General features: G+C 54.2%; 1 protein-coding gene across 25 annotated transcripts in view; it reads left to right on the forward strand.

The window, feature by feature from the left end:
• PPP6R3 (protein phosphatase 6 regulatory subunit 3) overlaps positions 1–10,400 on the forward strand; it is a 110,531-nt gene extending 100,131 nt beyond the window's left edge. For 11 of the 25 annotated variants that reach the window (XM_036220678.1, XM_036220682.1, XM_036220683.1 and 8 more), the window contains 4 exons: positions 204–354; positions 5,187–5,275; positions 5,461–5,577; positions 8,194–10,400. In XM_036220678.1, the coding sequence (XP_036076571.1) occupies positions 204–354; positions 5,187–5,275; positions 5,461–5,577; positions 8,194–8,420 (584 nt within the window). In that variant the 3' untranslated portion in view covers positions 8,421–10,400. Of the gene's footprint in view, positions 1–203; positions 355–5,049; positions 5,276–5,460; positions 5,582–8,193 lie in introns of those variants that run through there. The other 14 variants (XM_036220688.1, XM_036220690.1, XM_036220692.1 and 11 more) reach the window with 5 other exon arrangements.
• The last annotated feature ends 3,577 nt before the right edge of the window (positions 10,401–13,977 follow it).

Genomic DNA, 13,977 nt, shown 5'->3' on the forward strand with positions numbered 1-13,977 from the left:
AGGCTGTGGGCGACGCGCTGGTCCTGTGCCGGAGAAAAGCCGCGGAACACCTGCCTGGCGGGCGCTCGGGGGCCCGCGCCCCCCAAGCGTGGGCCCAGGTGACGCGGCGGGCCAGCTCTCCCGCTCGGTGACGCTTCTGCAAGAAGAGGGTGACAGTCCTTTGGTGTTGGGACGCGTGACTGTTGGCTGTGTGTGCTTTTCAGTGGCAGGCAGCATGGCCATGGAAGCCAGCTCCGACGGAGAGGAGGATGCGGAGAGCACGGACAAGGTAACTGAGACGGTGATGAACGGCGGCATGAAGGAGACGCTCAGCCTCACTGTAGATGCCAAGACAGAAACCGCGGTCTTCAAAAGGTAACCAGGGGCCACGGCGCACTGGCAGCTTCAGGTCACCGGGAGGATGACGGGAGGGGCCTCGGACACCAGCGTCTGAACCTGAGTCACGCGTGGGTTCAGGCGTCAGCCCGACGTCTTTCTAGGATCTGTTAAATCTTAAGAGATGGAGAGTTTCGGTTCCTAAATGTGTGTGTGCGTGTCTGTCTGTCTGTCTCTCTCTCTCCACCCCCCCCACCCCTCCCTCTCCTGCTTTGCCGTCTCCCGTGTTATACGGAGCCGTTTTTCCCGTGTGCCGTACTCTTGAAACATCACATCTGCCTCGAAGTCAGTTTCCACCATGTGTCTGGTCTCTTTCTTTCTCTCTCTCACCACCCCCTTTCTCCCTCCCTCTCTCTCCCTTCTCCCTCCTCCCTCTTTCCTACTCTTCCTCTCCCTCCCTCCCTCTTTCCAGAAGACTATAGTTTAAGTTGAGCACATTCAAAATACATGAGTGTAAAAACTTGACAAATCTTTAGTCTTCAGTTGTGGTAGAAATTGACTTGTATGTAGGCTGCAAGGCTCAGCCCATCAAAATCGTAGTTTCACTATCATATAGATCATTTTCTCCAGTCATAATGCAGTCATTAGAATTCAGTAGCAAAATGATAGGTTTTTAAAAAAAAAAAAATAACCTTTTCGGCTCACAAGTGGCATTAGGCACGAAACGCTGGAGTTAAAAGCTGGCAAACCAGATGCAGCGGCGCGTTCTCCAGACGTGACCAGTGACACATCACGTACATGTGAGGCTGTCGTGACAACGTAAAGATCATTGGAAGTAATTCACAGATAGATAAAGGGATGAAAACCATTTAGACCTTTAGTAGATGGGGGAAAGCATCTGATGAAAGTGGAAGCCGTCAGCGAGTTTTTCACAGCCGAGGACGGGAGTGGCAGCCTAGGGCAGGGGTCTGGGGTGTCCACCGAGGAGCTAGAGCACACCGGGCCCTTAGGGAGCATTGGAAGCCGCCCCTCAGGGCCGTGTCAGACGGCGAGAGCCACCCTCACTGCTCCTTTGAGCACTGTGCTGCTGGTCTTGGCAAACACAGCATAAAATAAAAACAAGTAAAAGGTATAAAGATCTGAAAAATCAAATGATTCTTGTTTGTAGATTATGATTTTCTACGCAGAGTTCCGATCGAGTCTCTAGACAGGTAGGAGAGCCACTGGGACGTCCCCCTCGTTTCCCTTGTCCATAAGTTCACTTAGATCGAACGGTACAAGAAAGACCTAAGGAGCAGGGAAATGTGCTATGTTTGTTAATGAGACGGTATCTCTAGCATTTCTTAGAAAATTATAAAATGACTGTATTTCTTATCAAAATCCCAGTGGAGTTTTTCATGGAAGCGGAGAAGCTGATGGTGATATTCATGAGAAGACCAAAGAGAGCCAAGAATAGCCAAGATCATTTTGAAGAATAAGGGGGGGGGAGGGGCTTTGCCAGGTCAGGTCTCAGGCGTCCGTATTAAAGCGATTATTGAGATGACGTGGCGTTGGCATGGTTATGTACAAACAGACGCTCTGTACGCACTTGGCATATGTGAGAGTGAGTGACATCACAGCTCGGCGAGGAAAGCATGGACTAATAAATAGTGATTATCCCCTTTGGAGAAAAATTAAATCTCTGTCTTAGCGTAAGCAGGAAAGGCAAGGCAGAACTACAGCTTTCAGAAGACAGCGTAATAGTGTCTTTAAAATTTGGGGGTAAAAGATTTTTAACTGTAAAAAAAGCCAAACCAGATAGAAAAGATTGATAAATTTGACCTTATTTAATTTCTCATATTCCAAAAGATACGATAAAATGAAAAGACAAGCCATAGCCAGCAAAGAAAGATTTGGTAGTAGAAGAAGAACCTAATATTGATAAGAAAGAGACAATCTGTTAACAGTTTTTATTTTAAATGGACAGAGGGTCCAAATCAACCGTTGCCTGTGGAGGAAGACGGAGCGCGGCGCCCCAGCAGGGCCGCCTTGCGGGCACCCGTGACGCGGCGCCCCCCGCACACGGCGGGCCGCCGCCTTCTGTCTCCCGTCGTTACAGGAAGTAGAGAAAGCACAGAAACGGCCCAGATCGTTTTATGAGGCAGTGAATTCTTAACTCCAAAACCAGATCAGGGTGATTACAGGGAATGACCAGCTTGTGTCACAGGCAGACTAAGTGCAAAAACGCTATCGAGTCCTTGTTAACTAACTGGACAGTTAGCAAACCAAAAATAATTTCTGACGGTCAGCTAGATTTTATTCCTGGAGGGGAACAATGGTTCAACACCAAAAAAGTCTCAGTGTAACTCACCATATGTTAACAGACTGAAGGAAAGTCGTTCGACATTTTTCATGAAGCTTTTGGTGAAGTTCTGTACCTGTGTGTGGTTAAAACTCGCAGTAGAGCAGTGACAAGTGAATCCCTCACCTGGGTAAAAGTTAAATACAAAGAACAGCAGAAATTACAGTTAGTGGGGAAGTTCACTTAGAGGAACGAGTAAGGCCGTCTGTCCGTCCGCTGCTGCCAGCGGTCCTGGGCGGCGTTACGAAGGAAAAGAAACAGGTGTGGGTAGGATTAGACGAGGAGTAGTGGTAAAACCTCTTATTTGCACCTAATAATGAGCAATTATTATCTAATAAAACTGCAGCAACGCTGCTGGGTAAGAAATCACTCTAAAACTGAGCAACTAGGACGCATATTACAAGGTGACGTACCAGTCACACATTCAACTAGAGGTTGTTTAGGAATTAGCTTAACCTAGGTATCTGCAGAGAAAACCCGAAGGCGCCAGTGAAAGCAGCCACGGGAAGTCTGGACAGGTGGCGGCCCAGCCCCACATCAGAGATGTCCCGTCACCAAATTAAGTTTAACACAGTCTAGCCAAAATTTCAGCTGGATTGTTTAAATGTTAAACATACCCTAAAACTTACGTGGAATAATAAAGATTCCCAAATCGCTTAGAAAACCTTAAGGAAGATTAAATAAGAGACTCGCCCTGGCAGATGGTCAGTCATGCTGCAAAGTCACAGTAATTACGTCAGCGTGACATTAGCACACGGATGGGCAGAAGGGGCCAGTGCGATGGGGGAGAGGCTCGGCGGCTGGTGGCGCAGGGAGCCGGGCTCCCCACCGGGGCACAGGCGGAGCCAGAGCCCCCGACCTGCATTCGAAGGCGGTCTGGGCGGGGCGGTGGTGTGATGTGGACGGCCGGAGCCCGCGGGCTGTGCGCCCCGTGGGCCTGGTCCCCGGTCCCGTTCCCCGCCACGTCCACGTGTCTCACGCACCCCGGACCCTAAGTACTGTGGTTATCATGCCACTTCGCAGGCGGAGAACACGAGACTTCCAGAGTTAAGCGACGGGGCCAAGTCTCACCACGGTCAGAAAATGTAGTGTATCTTTCCGACCTGGGGGCAGAAAAGGACTTTTTTTAAAAAACCAAATAAAACCTTCAAAGGCATAAACCGTAATGCGAAGGGTGGAGCCTGATGGCCTCAGCGTTAAGAACTTTTCGTTGGTGAGGAGGCCGGTGGTAGATCAGGGGGGAAGAGCTTACAGTTTCTAAATGAACGGGAAACAGTTAATATTTAGTTCTGCAAACCAATAAGGAAAAGATAGAAAGTCCAACTCAGAAAATGGGCAAAAGATAGTTTACAACAGACAAGGAGACCCAGAAAGGCTAAAGTAATAAGATGCTCAAAGCACTCGTCAGCCAGCTCCTGAGAGGAGCAGGAGCTAGAAAGGGGGTCAAGCTGAGTGTGGGCGGGACAGCCCTGTCACCTGCAGGTGGGGAGCCCCCGGGGCCGCCTCGTAGGTGGGAAGACTTCCGGCTGGGAGGAGCACCCCTAGAAGGGAGGAGAACCGCCAGGCGGTCCCCACCCCACCCGCCCTGCAGCGGCATCCTGGGCGTCGAGGTGCAGGCCCTCAGGGCTGGCTGCTGTGAGAAGCCAGACAGAACTGGGGTGCTCACCCTGGGGTGCCGGGTCAGCGGGGCTGGCCGGCCCTCTCAGCCGTGCTCCTCACAGGACAGGTACAGAGCGGTGTGCCATCCAGGGCCAGTGATGTGACTCAGAATATGTACACGCAGTGACTCCATCTTACAGCAACACCTCAGGGTGCCTGCTCGGATGGGGGAGTGAAGCGGAGTGAGGAGCCCGGGCCCCCGGAGCTCTGCTTCATTTTCTCCCCTACACATTGCCTGGACCCATCTGAGAGCCACCCGGGAAGTCACCCTGAGAGCAGGTTTTTCCTCAGCAGACCCAAGACAGGACTGAGCCCTGAGAATGGTGGGCCTTCCCAGAGGGGCCTCCAGCGGGCCTTTTGCTCACGTGTGTGCCCTCCTGATTGCATCAGGACAGAACTCACGCAGAACAGAGCCGAGTCTGGGATTCCGGCCCACGAGCCTGGGCTTCCTCCACCGGGAGCCGCGCGGAGGGCCTGCTCTTCCCCGGGGCCCCTCCCCTCCCGAGGGCGTTTGCCCTGCCCTGGCCGCTGTTCTTGCTCCCCTCCCCTCCCAGGGTCTGTGCTTCCCACGCACGGTTAGAGGGCAGCTCGAGAAGTCCAGTCCCGGTGCAGCCACGCGGCACCTGCTCACGTGACCCCAGCTCACCCCCCAGCAAGCTGGCGGGGGGGCTGTTCAAAGGGCGGGCTCAGCCCTGAGCGCGGTGCTTTGACTAAAGACCCGTTCCTCCAAACAGGTTCGTTTGACACCTTCACCGAGTCTGCAGCTTTGCTTACGTGCGGTCGTGGACATGTCACTCCCCAATCCCTCATTTACAGGCGTATTCTGAAACTCTTGTACATTTCTTTTTCTGTTTTGCACACTTGGCTTCAGAGTGTTGAAATCCTGTCGGTATGTACGGTCGCGTGGGACCATGCTCCCCCAGACTCCAGCTGCATCACTCCGCCCCTCCAGTGCCCGCTGTGCGTGACCCTCTCCTCCTGTGATCCCCGTCACTGTCCGCGGCCCCCGTGCCCCTCACCTCAGCATGCTGGCCCCAGGGCTTTGACCCGCGGCAGTCATGACTCCAGAGCCATCTGCATGCGCCTTGCCCTCCACGCGCCGCTCCCCCGGGCTCTAACGCTGCCTGTCACCCTCTCTACCGCAGCGAGGAAGGAAAACTGTCTACCTCTCAAGATGCCTGTAAAGACGTGGGGGAGAGCCCCGAGACGGCTGAGGCGAAGTCTGCGGCCCCCCGGCCCCCCAGCAGTAGTCCAGAGCAGAGGTAAGGCCCGCCGCCTTGGGTCCACCCCGGCCTTGCCCAGCGCTGGCCGCTATCTCCGGGCGTGGGTGGGTGGGGCGGAGGCAGGAGGGGTCATCACAACTGTCCTCAGGCACTCCGTGACTCACTCAGCACAGTCTGAGTCCTTGGAATCAGGGTGACCACGCTGAGAACTTGGAACAGCTGACGCCTCACCCGGAAGCCGCAAGCCGGCCGGGTTCGGGAGGCGCGGCGGCATCCCTGGGGCTGTGAGAAGTGTCTGGGATGGAGGGGCGTCCTGCTGGCGTTGTCCCCCCTTGTTTTGATGACGTGCCGAGTGAAGGCTGATTGGGCCCGGCCTCCAGTCCTCGTCAGTTTTGTAAGGTCGCACAACCACCGGGCACAGGCTAATGTGGGCACCGAGGGAGAACTTTATTGGAGACCCTCTTACGTGTGTGGCTAAATGGCTACTCCTGGTTTAGTGTTTGCAAAATATCTATCTCAAGTGTGGAAACCCCACCACCAGAGCCGAGGGGTATGGAACCGGGTGCTTTCTGCCCAGCCGCCCTCTGCTGAGGGCGGCCTCGGACGCTCAGAGCCCGCGCAGGAGGACAGGATGTGCCCTTGGCCCGGCTTCCCCGCCACAGGTAGCCTTCCCAGTAACCGTCAGCCCGAGTTCTCTCCCGAAGGGTCACAGTCACCCTCACGACCAGCTCACAGACAACTCCCCCAGACAGCTTCCCCGCACTGTCCAGAGGGACCAGCAGGGGGCACTCTGTTCACTGGTCAGCAAACCTCCGGGTCGTTGTCGCCAACTCTGCTCCCGTTCTCCGGTAGTTACAGCCAGTGTGAGGGGTTTGCTTTTGTGATTTAAAAAATACACGTAAGATTGTAACTGTCTGAGTATATTGCCCTCGCGAAGGTTCCGGGGGGGAGAGGCAGGCTGACGCCCCAGGCCCAGCTGTGCTGCTGAGGGTTTGGGCGAGTCACGTCTGCCTGGCGTGTGAGTGGAAGGGTCCTTTGTGGGTCTGAGTCCTGGTCAGTGTGGGGCCCCCCGCACCCCGTAAGTCCCGTGCGGTGAGAGCCGCCTGGAGGGCGGGGCCGTTCCCAGCTGCCTCGCGCACAGCGGTTGCTTCAGGAGTCGGGTCTTGATTTCTGGAGAGAGTGGGGTTGTCCCCTTGGCTCTTGGGGGTGCAGGGCTGTTGGCCTTGGGAGACCTGCTTGCTCTTCCCTTGCCCCAGTACAGCCGAGTGCAGAGCCCCGCACGCCCCTCTGCAGATGGGGACGGCGGAGGGAGCCTTGGGGCGGGGGAGGTGTCACCGTGGTCTGGGCCCGACGAGAAAGCGGGAGCAACGGGCCCACAGTACGGGGTGCGTAGAAAGGGGCGCTGGTGCCGGGGGAGGGACAGGCGTCTCGTTTTAGATTGGGCGGTGGGAAGAGGCGTCCGAGAAGGGGACGTTGCAGCTGCTGTCAGGCAGGGATGGGTCAGTGTTCTGATGTGCCACATGTGTGTTCTGTAAAGCACTCCATGGCAGGGTTGAGGGAAGCAGCCCCCCGAGAGTTCGTGTGAAAGCTTCCCCGCGAGGTTCCCGTCGTGACCCAACGCCGTGACCCTTTAGGGCGACAGACGTGCACTGTCAGACCGCACTGCCGGCGGCGTGCGCGGCGCCCTGCACCTGCGTGCTCCCGCGCCCCGTGGGGGTCACTGTCCCCCTCCCACGGGGAGGGGACCGAACTGGCAGAGGCCGGGGAACACCGAGGGTCACGCCGCGTGGCGAGGACAGTTCCGTCTGGCTCCAGAGCTCGCGGTGGCGGTGTCTGGCACCGAGACGTCGTGGGGTGTGAGCAGAGTGTGGTGTGTGTAGCGCCGCCGCCTTGGGCGCCCGTCGCGGTGAGCGGGTTCCCGAGGCGTCGGGTGTGCAGGTCCCGACGCAGTTCCGAGCGCCCGAGCGCCGCGTCCCCGCGCGCCTCTCCGCGTCTCTCCCCGGGCGGCGCCATCAGGACCGCCCGCGTGTCCGGGTTGTAACTTTGGCAGGAAGGCGGGCGTTACGTGTTCTGTCACCACCGAGTCCACCGAGTGCCCCGCCTGTTCCCGCCGACTGCGCACCTCGGGCTCGGTGGCGGGCGCACGCAGGCACCCCGCACGCCGCTGCTCCGCCCGCTGGCCCCGCTGCCGATGCTCTCGCGTCCTTTTTCCCGTGGGGGTAGCAGCGTCCTGCTTTTCAGGGGAACTTTCATGTGGAGTCCGAGCCGGGGGACAGGTGGAGGCCGTGCTGGAGGGGGGCACAGCAGCAGCTCCCGCGGGCGCCGGGTGGCAGCTTAGGCCGACCGGACTGCGCCTCTCGGAAGCTGGGGGCGGGGGCGCCCTCGCGGAGCGTCCGCCCTGCTGCAGGCCCGCCTGGTGCCCGCCTGGTGCCCGCAGCTCGCGGTGAAGCTTAGATGCGCTCCAGTTAGGTTTCCTGAGCGTTAGATACATTCATTCACGAAGCGTTCGGTTCACCACCGGGTGCCAGGCTTAGTGCTAGGCGTCGCGCGCACAGTGTTCAAACGAATGGCCCGCACCCTCGGGGAAGCCGGATGCAGTTCGCTTGTCCCTCCTGTCCGCCGACGCGCCTCAGGTGGCTGTCTCTCACCCCATAGGGCCGACCAGCCGGGCGACGCGTCAGTCAACGGCCCTGTATGATGAGCGACCTGCCGCTGCTGACCGAGGACGCAGGCCGCCACCCGGGGGCTCCGGGGGCTTCCGCGGGAGCCGCCGCCGCCGCTGCTGCACTCACTCCGCACGGGATCAGGACCAGCACCCTTTATACTCGAGACGCTCAGACGTTGTACAGAGAAACCCAGAAGTGTACAAATATTGCACATGACAAATACCAAGAATTTTTGCGTATGTTTATATTGTATTGTTCTAAATAATGGGTAGCCTGTGAAATAAGATCCTGCCACCCATGTAATAATAGTAGTAATAATAGTTAAAATGGCTGTAAGAATAGTTTTATAAAAGTGAATACACAGATCTATTGTATTTGAAACATAACTATTTGACAATTATTAGTGTGACCAAAGTATTAGGCAGTTTTCATACATTTTTCACCGTGTACAAAATTCTGAGTTCATTTTTCTTCCAGGCCGGCAAGGAGTTGTAGGATTGAAATGCCCTCGAAGTGTTATTTTGGTTGTTCTAACTTACAAAAATGATTTCGAATAAGAACTATTTGGTGTTCTTTTTATAACCAGTTTTTGATTGGTAACTGTTTTCTGTATTGTTTAAAACGGATCAAAAAATGTAAGTCTATTGGTAGAGATTAAGTATTTATTGCTACAACTTAGTTGATAAATCGATGTTACCGTAAAGCCATATGTTCTGTTAAGGTCTTGTTTGCTCGAGATGATTATCCTTGCAGGGGAAACACTAGACTATTCGGAGTGCACATGGCTTATGGCTTGTGGTTTGGGTGGTTTTGTTTTTCGTTTTTGTTTTTCGTTTCGTTTTGGTAGTTCATCTGCCATTAACCCATTCACCAAAATTTATCTCTTTAACAAGCATCACCAATGAACATTTCAGAGCCATCTGCATATTTAACATACCCGAATCCCATTAGGCAAGTCTGTTGAAAAATGCTCGTGCTGCTAATGGAATTAGCGTGCGTTCATTTCACAGGCCAGGATTTTTAAACCAGAGATCAGAATCCGGCACCTGAGCATGTTAACCGTTTTTCCGTACCTTGTGAGGTTTTCACTCGTAAATTCTAAACCGGTCTATTTTTTTTAGAACTGGTTTGTGTATATATATAGTGATTATGGATACTAATTCAATGTAATTTATAATTTTCTATGTCAATATAAAAATACATCACAGCCTTCTCAAACAGCTGAAGCAATATATTGTATATTGCCATATCGTCTGGTGAAAGGGTTAAATTACTTCACCTCTTGCACTTTTAGATGCAAATCAGTTTTTCATTTCTGTAATAGAAAATTATTCACGTATTTTTACATCATTTGTTTTTCCTGACCAGTATTTAAAACCAAAAGGATATTCTGAAAAAAGGCCAACGATTTTTTTAGAAATAGCATCCCAAGCAGCGTGCCTAAACATTACATTGCGTATGGAAATAAAAAATCAAATGTCTAATGCCTTATTTCTGATTTACTTTTCCATTGTAAATGGTGTGGAAACTCTGAGCTCGACGGAGGCTCCCGGGCTCTCACGGCCGGCAGTCAGCAGTGCGCCTGGGACAGACGGGGGGCCCTGCCTGGCCGTCGTGCCACCTCAGGAAGCCCTGCTGTGTGTGAGCGCCCCCTCCAGGACACTGCCTCGTGCGCCCCCTCGAACCTGGCGCTGCCAGGGAACAGGGCTCCTTTCGCGTGTCTCAAGGATGCTGCCGTCCTGTGGCACAGGACCCCAGGGACTGCTGGGGGATGGCGCTCTCCGGTCTCACCTCACCTGGTGGGGAGCTTTGCCGGCCGCCGCCGGGGCTCGGCTCCTGGGCAGGCGCACGCCGCCTCCGTGTGCTGTGCGTCGGGTTGGCTTCTCCATCCTGCCCAAGGGAACGCAGTGTCTTGCTCCACTCCAGCTTCCGCCGATGAAAGAGCCTCTGGGGCTTTTCTTCGGGGTCGTGTTTGATTTGCTTCTCACGCGGCAGGGAAAGGACATGAGGACGGGAAGAACTAGGCCCGTCGGGGGTTGGGGGGCGCCCGCCCGAGGCCCGGGGTGCGCACTCTCTCCTTCCTACTTTCGTTTCTGTGTATCGGCCGTACCGAATTGCAAGACTAACATGTCTACAATACAACACCTGTATTAAGAATGACAACAAAAATAAAGCCTGATTCTTTGTTTCTAGAAACTCTCTCTCGTACCTTGCTTGGGCTTTACGAACCAGATGGCGTGGGGGCCATGCTGAGCGCACTGCTGTTCCGTTGCCTTGTGGTGGGCCGGGGCGTCCTGAGCAAGCACTCAGGCTGCGAGGCCGACCCCACGGCCCCGGGGGGACCGGCGCGGCACGTGCGGTGGCCGGGGACGGGCCGCGAGCGCGTCTGCAGAGCTCGGCGTCTCTGGGCCTCCGCTGGCATCCGCGGGGAGCAGCGGCCCAGCCTGTGTTTCTTGGCCTCCAGGCCGGCCAGTAGCCCCTTGGTGCTCAGGTCAGCTGTCCAGTGACATTTAGATCGTGGTGCGACGCAGCTGCTCACTCTTCATTCTCCTGCAGTCTGCATGAACGAGCGTCCCCGTCAGCAGGTCCCTCGGGGAGGCTGGGCCCGCCGCCAGGGGCTCGCGCTGCATCCCGCCGCCCCAGCAGCCGCGTGCTGTCGGGAAGACGACGGACAGGTTCCCGCCCCGCGCCAGGCGGTTCGGGAACGCCAGCGGCTCGCTCTGCTCGCGGCCCCGGGACGCCGCCCGCTCGCCGTTCTGCGCCTGGCGTGAGCCGCGCACGCTTCCGTTAACACCGGCAGCTCCCACGAACTCGGGCGCCCTCGCGCCGGTCAGTGGGACCTCCTCCCTTCGCTGCGGCAGGGCGGGCTCCGTCCCCGGCCGGTGGCCCGGCCGCTCGTGGCTGTCCGTGGCCGCTCTGCACCGCAGCGACAGTGGAGGGCTGCGTGGCCGGCCCGTCCGGAGGCTGCGTTCCCCGTCGCCTCTGCGTCCCCGTGCGGCCTCGCGGCCTCCGGCACCCGCCGGCCCCCTCCGCCCTCCCTGCCCACGCCGTAGACAGGGGGCGCCGTGCTGCCTTTGGAGTTGACCCAGGCGGGTGCTGCCCACAGTACTTCATGCTGTCGCATGCGAGGCATTTGGGTGGTTGTGTTTTCCTGTGTGATTCTCTACTTGTTAGCGTAAAACGGAGTTCTCACTATGTGCCAGGTGCTGTTCTAAGTGCTCCGCGTGCACTAAATTCACGGCAGTTTGACGAGAGAGCCATCCTCACTTTACACACGAGAGAGGGCCACAAGGGTAAGCAGTTCCGTCCCAGGGTGCCCAGCTAGTGAGTGACATCGTGAAGATTAAGTGTAACACATTTAATATCTAACAGAACAAAGCTCGACTGTAAACGCTCACTGTTAGCTGTTACTACAGCACATCCCCCATCAAATCTGCTGGCATTTCTTTCTTAGGATGTTGACAGTTGGATTTCAGAGTGGAGATTTGATGTATATGACCTTCGATGCCAGTAGGACCATAAAAGTGTTGCCATAGCAATGGGGAATGACCGATGGGCAGTGTACGAAATGGAAACAGACCAGTGCGCACATGAGAATTAAATTTGGGATGCTTAACGGGCACCAGTAGAGACTGGAGTGTCTCGTGGGACCAGCCCCACCTGCTGTTGGACCCGCCCCCAGCCGGCTGCTTTCATGGCACGTTGGCAAAGTTCAGTCGTTGCGTCAGAGACCCTATGGCCTGCAAACTCGACAAGTTACACTCTGGCCCTTTACTGGAAAAGTCTGCCAACCCTGAGTCAATGAAATGGAACAGAATCAAGAAATGGACCCACAGGTACATGGTCAGCTAGGAAAGGAAGGTCTATCCAATAGCTGGGTTGTTTATATGGAAAGAAATGAACCTTGACACCGACCACACACCACAGATGAAAACCCAAAAGCATCACAGCTCAGGTGTAAGCACTTAAGCTTCTAGAAGAAAACGAAAGTATGTCACAGCTTCGGGATAGGCAGAGGTTTCTTAGGACACAGTACGAATCACAAAAGAAATTGAGTTTCCATCAAAGTAAAATTTTTCTGCTTTTCAAAATGATCAGGCCATGGACTACCAGGAGAAAAGTCACCTGTGTGTCCTGACAAAGGACTCAGCCCCGCAGCTAGACTTTCAAATATGGCTATTGTATTCAAGGCAGTGGGCGATCAATCAGATTTTTACCAAAGAACAGGAATCTATTAGCCAAAAAATTTCAAATGGAAATTTTAAAACTGAAATAATTGAAATTATAACCCAGTAAATGAATTTAAAAACAGATCGGACAAAGCCAATATAAGATTTATGGATTTATGGTAGGTCTGTAGAAAACATTCGGATAAGTAGGGAGAAGAAAAGGACGGGAAATACGGCAAAATCATGTAACAGAAATGCAGGATACCGTAAAAATGTGACATGCCTGTGTTTGGAGTCCCAGGAAGGAAAGGAAGAATGGGTTAGGAGGAACACAAGTTTCCAGAACGAACCAAAGACGCTCAGCTAGAGACTCAAAAACTCTTACAAATGCCAAGGAGGATAAAGAGGGCCACAGCGTCATAGTCATGCAGCCTGAGCCTGGTTAGAAAATCTAAAAACCTCTGATAAAAGTAGAGACATGTCCCTTTTCTGTACAAATGATGAAAGCCAAAAGACATAACATGATCTTAAATGCCAAAAGAACAAAAAGAAGGGCCGACCTAGAATTCGATACTTAGAAAATTATTCTCCAAACTGATCGTAAAGTAAAAATATTTCAGAAAAACAAAAACGAATTTCGACACCGGCAGAGCTGCACCAAAAGCAGTTTTCCAGGCAGAAGGAAACCCAGCCGGGAGCCTGGCGCCCAAGTGGGACCCGAGAGCGCCGGAAAAGGAAGCAAGCGGTAAAAAGACGAGTGTGACAGCCTGATGAGAACCTGGACCCTTACCTGACGCCGTACACGAAAATCCACTCAAAAATAGATTAAAGATTTAAATGTAAGAGAGGAAGCTAGAAGTCCTAGAATACAACACAGGGCAAAGTTTCGTGACATCGGGCTCGGCAGTGGTTTCCTGGATGTGACTCCAAAACGCAGGCAGCAAATAAAACCGACGGGTGGAACCACGTCGACCTGAAAAGCTTTCACAGAGGAAACAGCAAAACGAAATGTCGCCCCACACATGGGAGGGAATATTTGCAGACCATGGCTCCGATAAGGGGTCATCGCCTCATCGCTCACACAACTCGATGGTCAAACAAACAAACAGAACTAGTAACCTGGTTAAGAGACAGGCTACGACGGCCTGCGAATGCCCAACGGGTATGTGGGAAAGTGTCGACTATCACTACTCGTCAGGGAAATGCCAATCAAACCCACGACGAGAGATCGCCTCATACCATCAAGATGGCTCTTACCTAAAAAATAAAAGACACATGTCGACGTGTTGGAGAAATGGGGGCGTGAGCACACCGTGGGTGGGAACGCCAAATGGTGCAGCCACGATGGAAAACGGCAGGGGGGCTCCTCAGAGACCTCGAAGCGGAACTCCCGTATGACCCAGCAATCCTGCTTACGGGTATTTACCCAAAAAAAAAAAGAAAAAAAAATGGTGAAATCAGGATCTCACAGAGGTGCACGCACGCCTGTGTCCACGGCAGCCAAGATGTGCAGACGGCCTGCACGTCCGTCGCAGACAGATAAAGAAAGAACAGTACATAGGGACAAGGAACACCGGGCGGCCTTTAAAAAGGAAGTCCTGTAG

Source organism: Rousettus aegyptiacus, unplaced genomic scaffold (assembly GCF_014176215.1).
Source record: "Rousettus aegyptiacus isolate mRouAeg1 unplaced genomic scaffold, mRouAeg1.p scaffold_m13_p_5, whole genome shotgun sequence".
Taxonomy (NCBI): domain Eukaryota; kingdom Metazoa; phylum Chordata; class Mammalia; order Chiroptera; family Pteropodidae; genus Rousettus; species Rousettus aegyptiacus.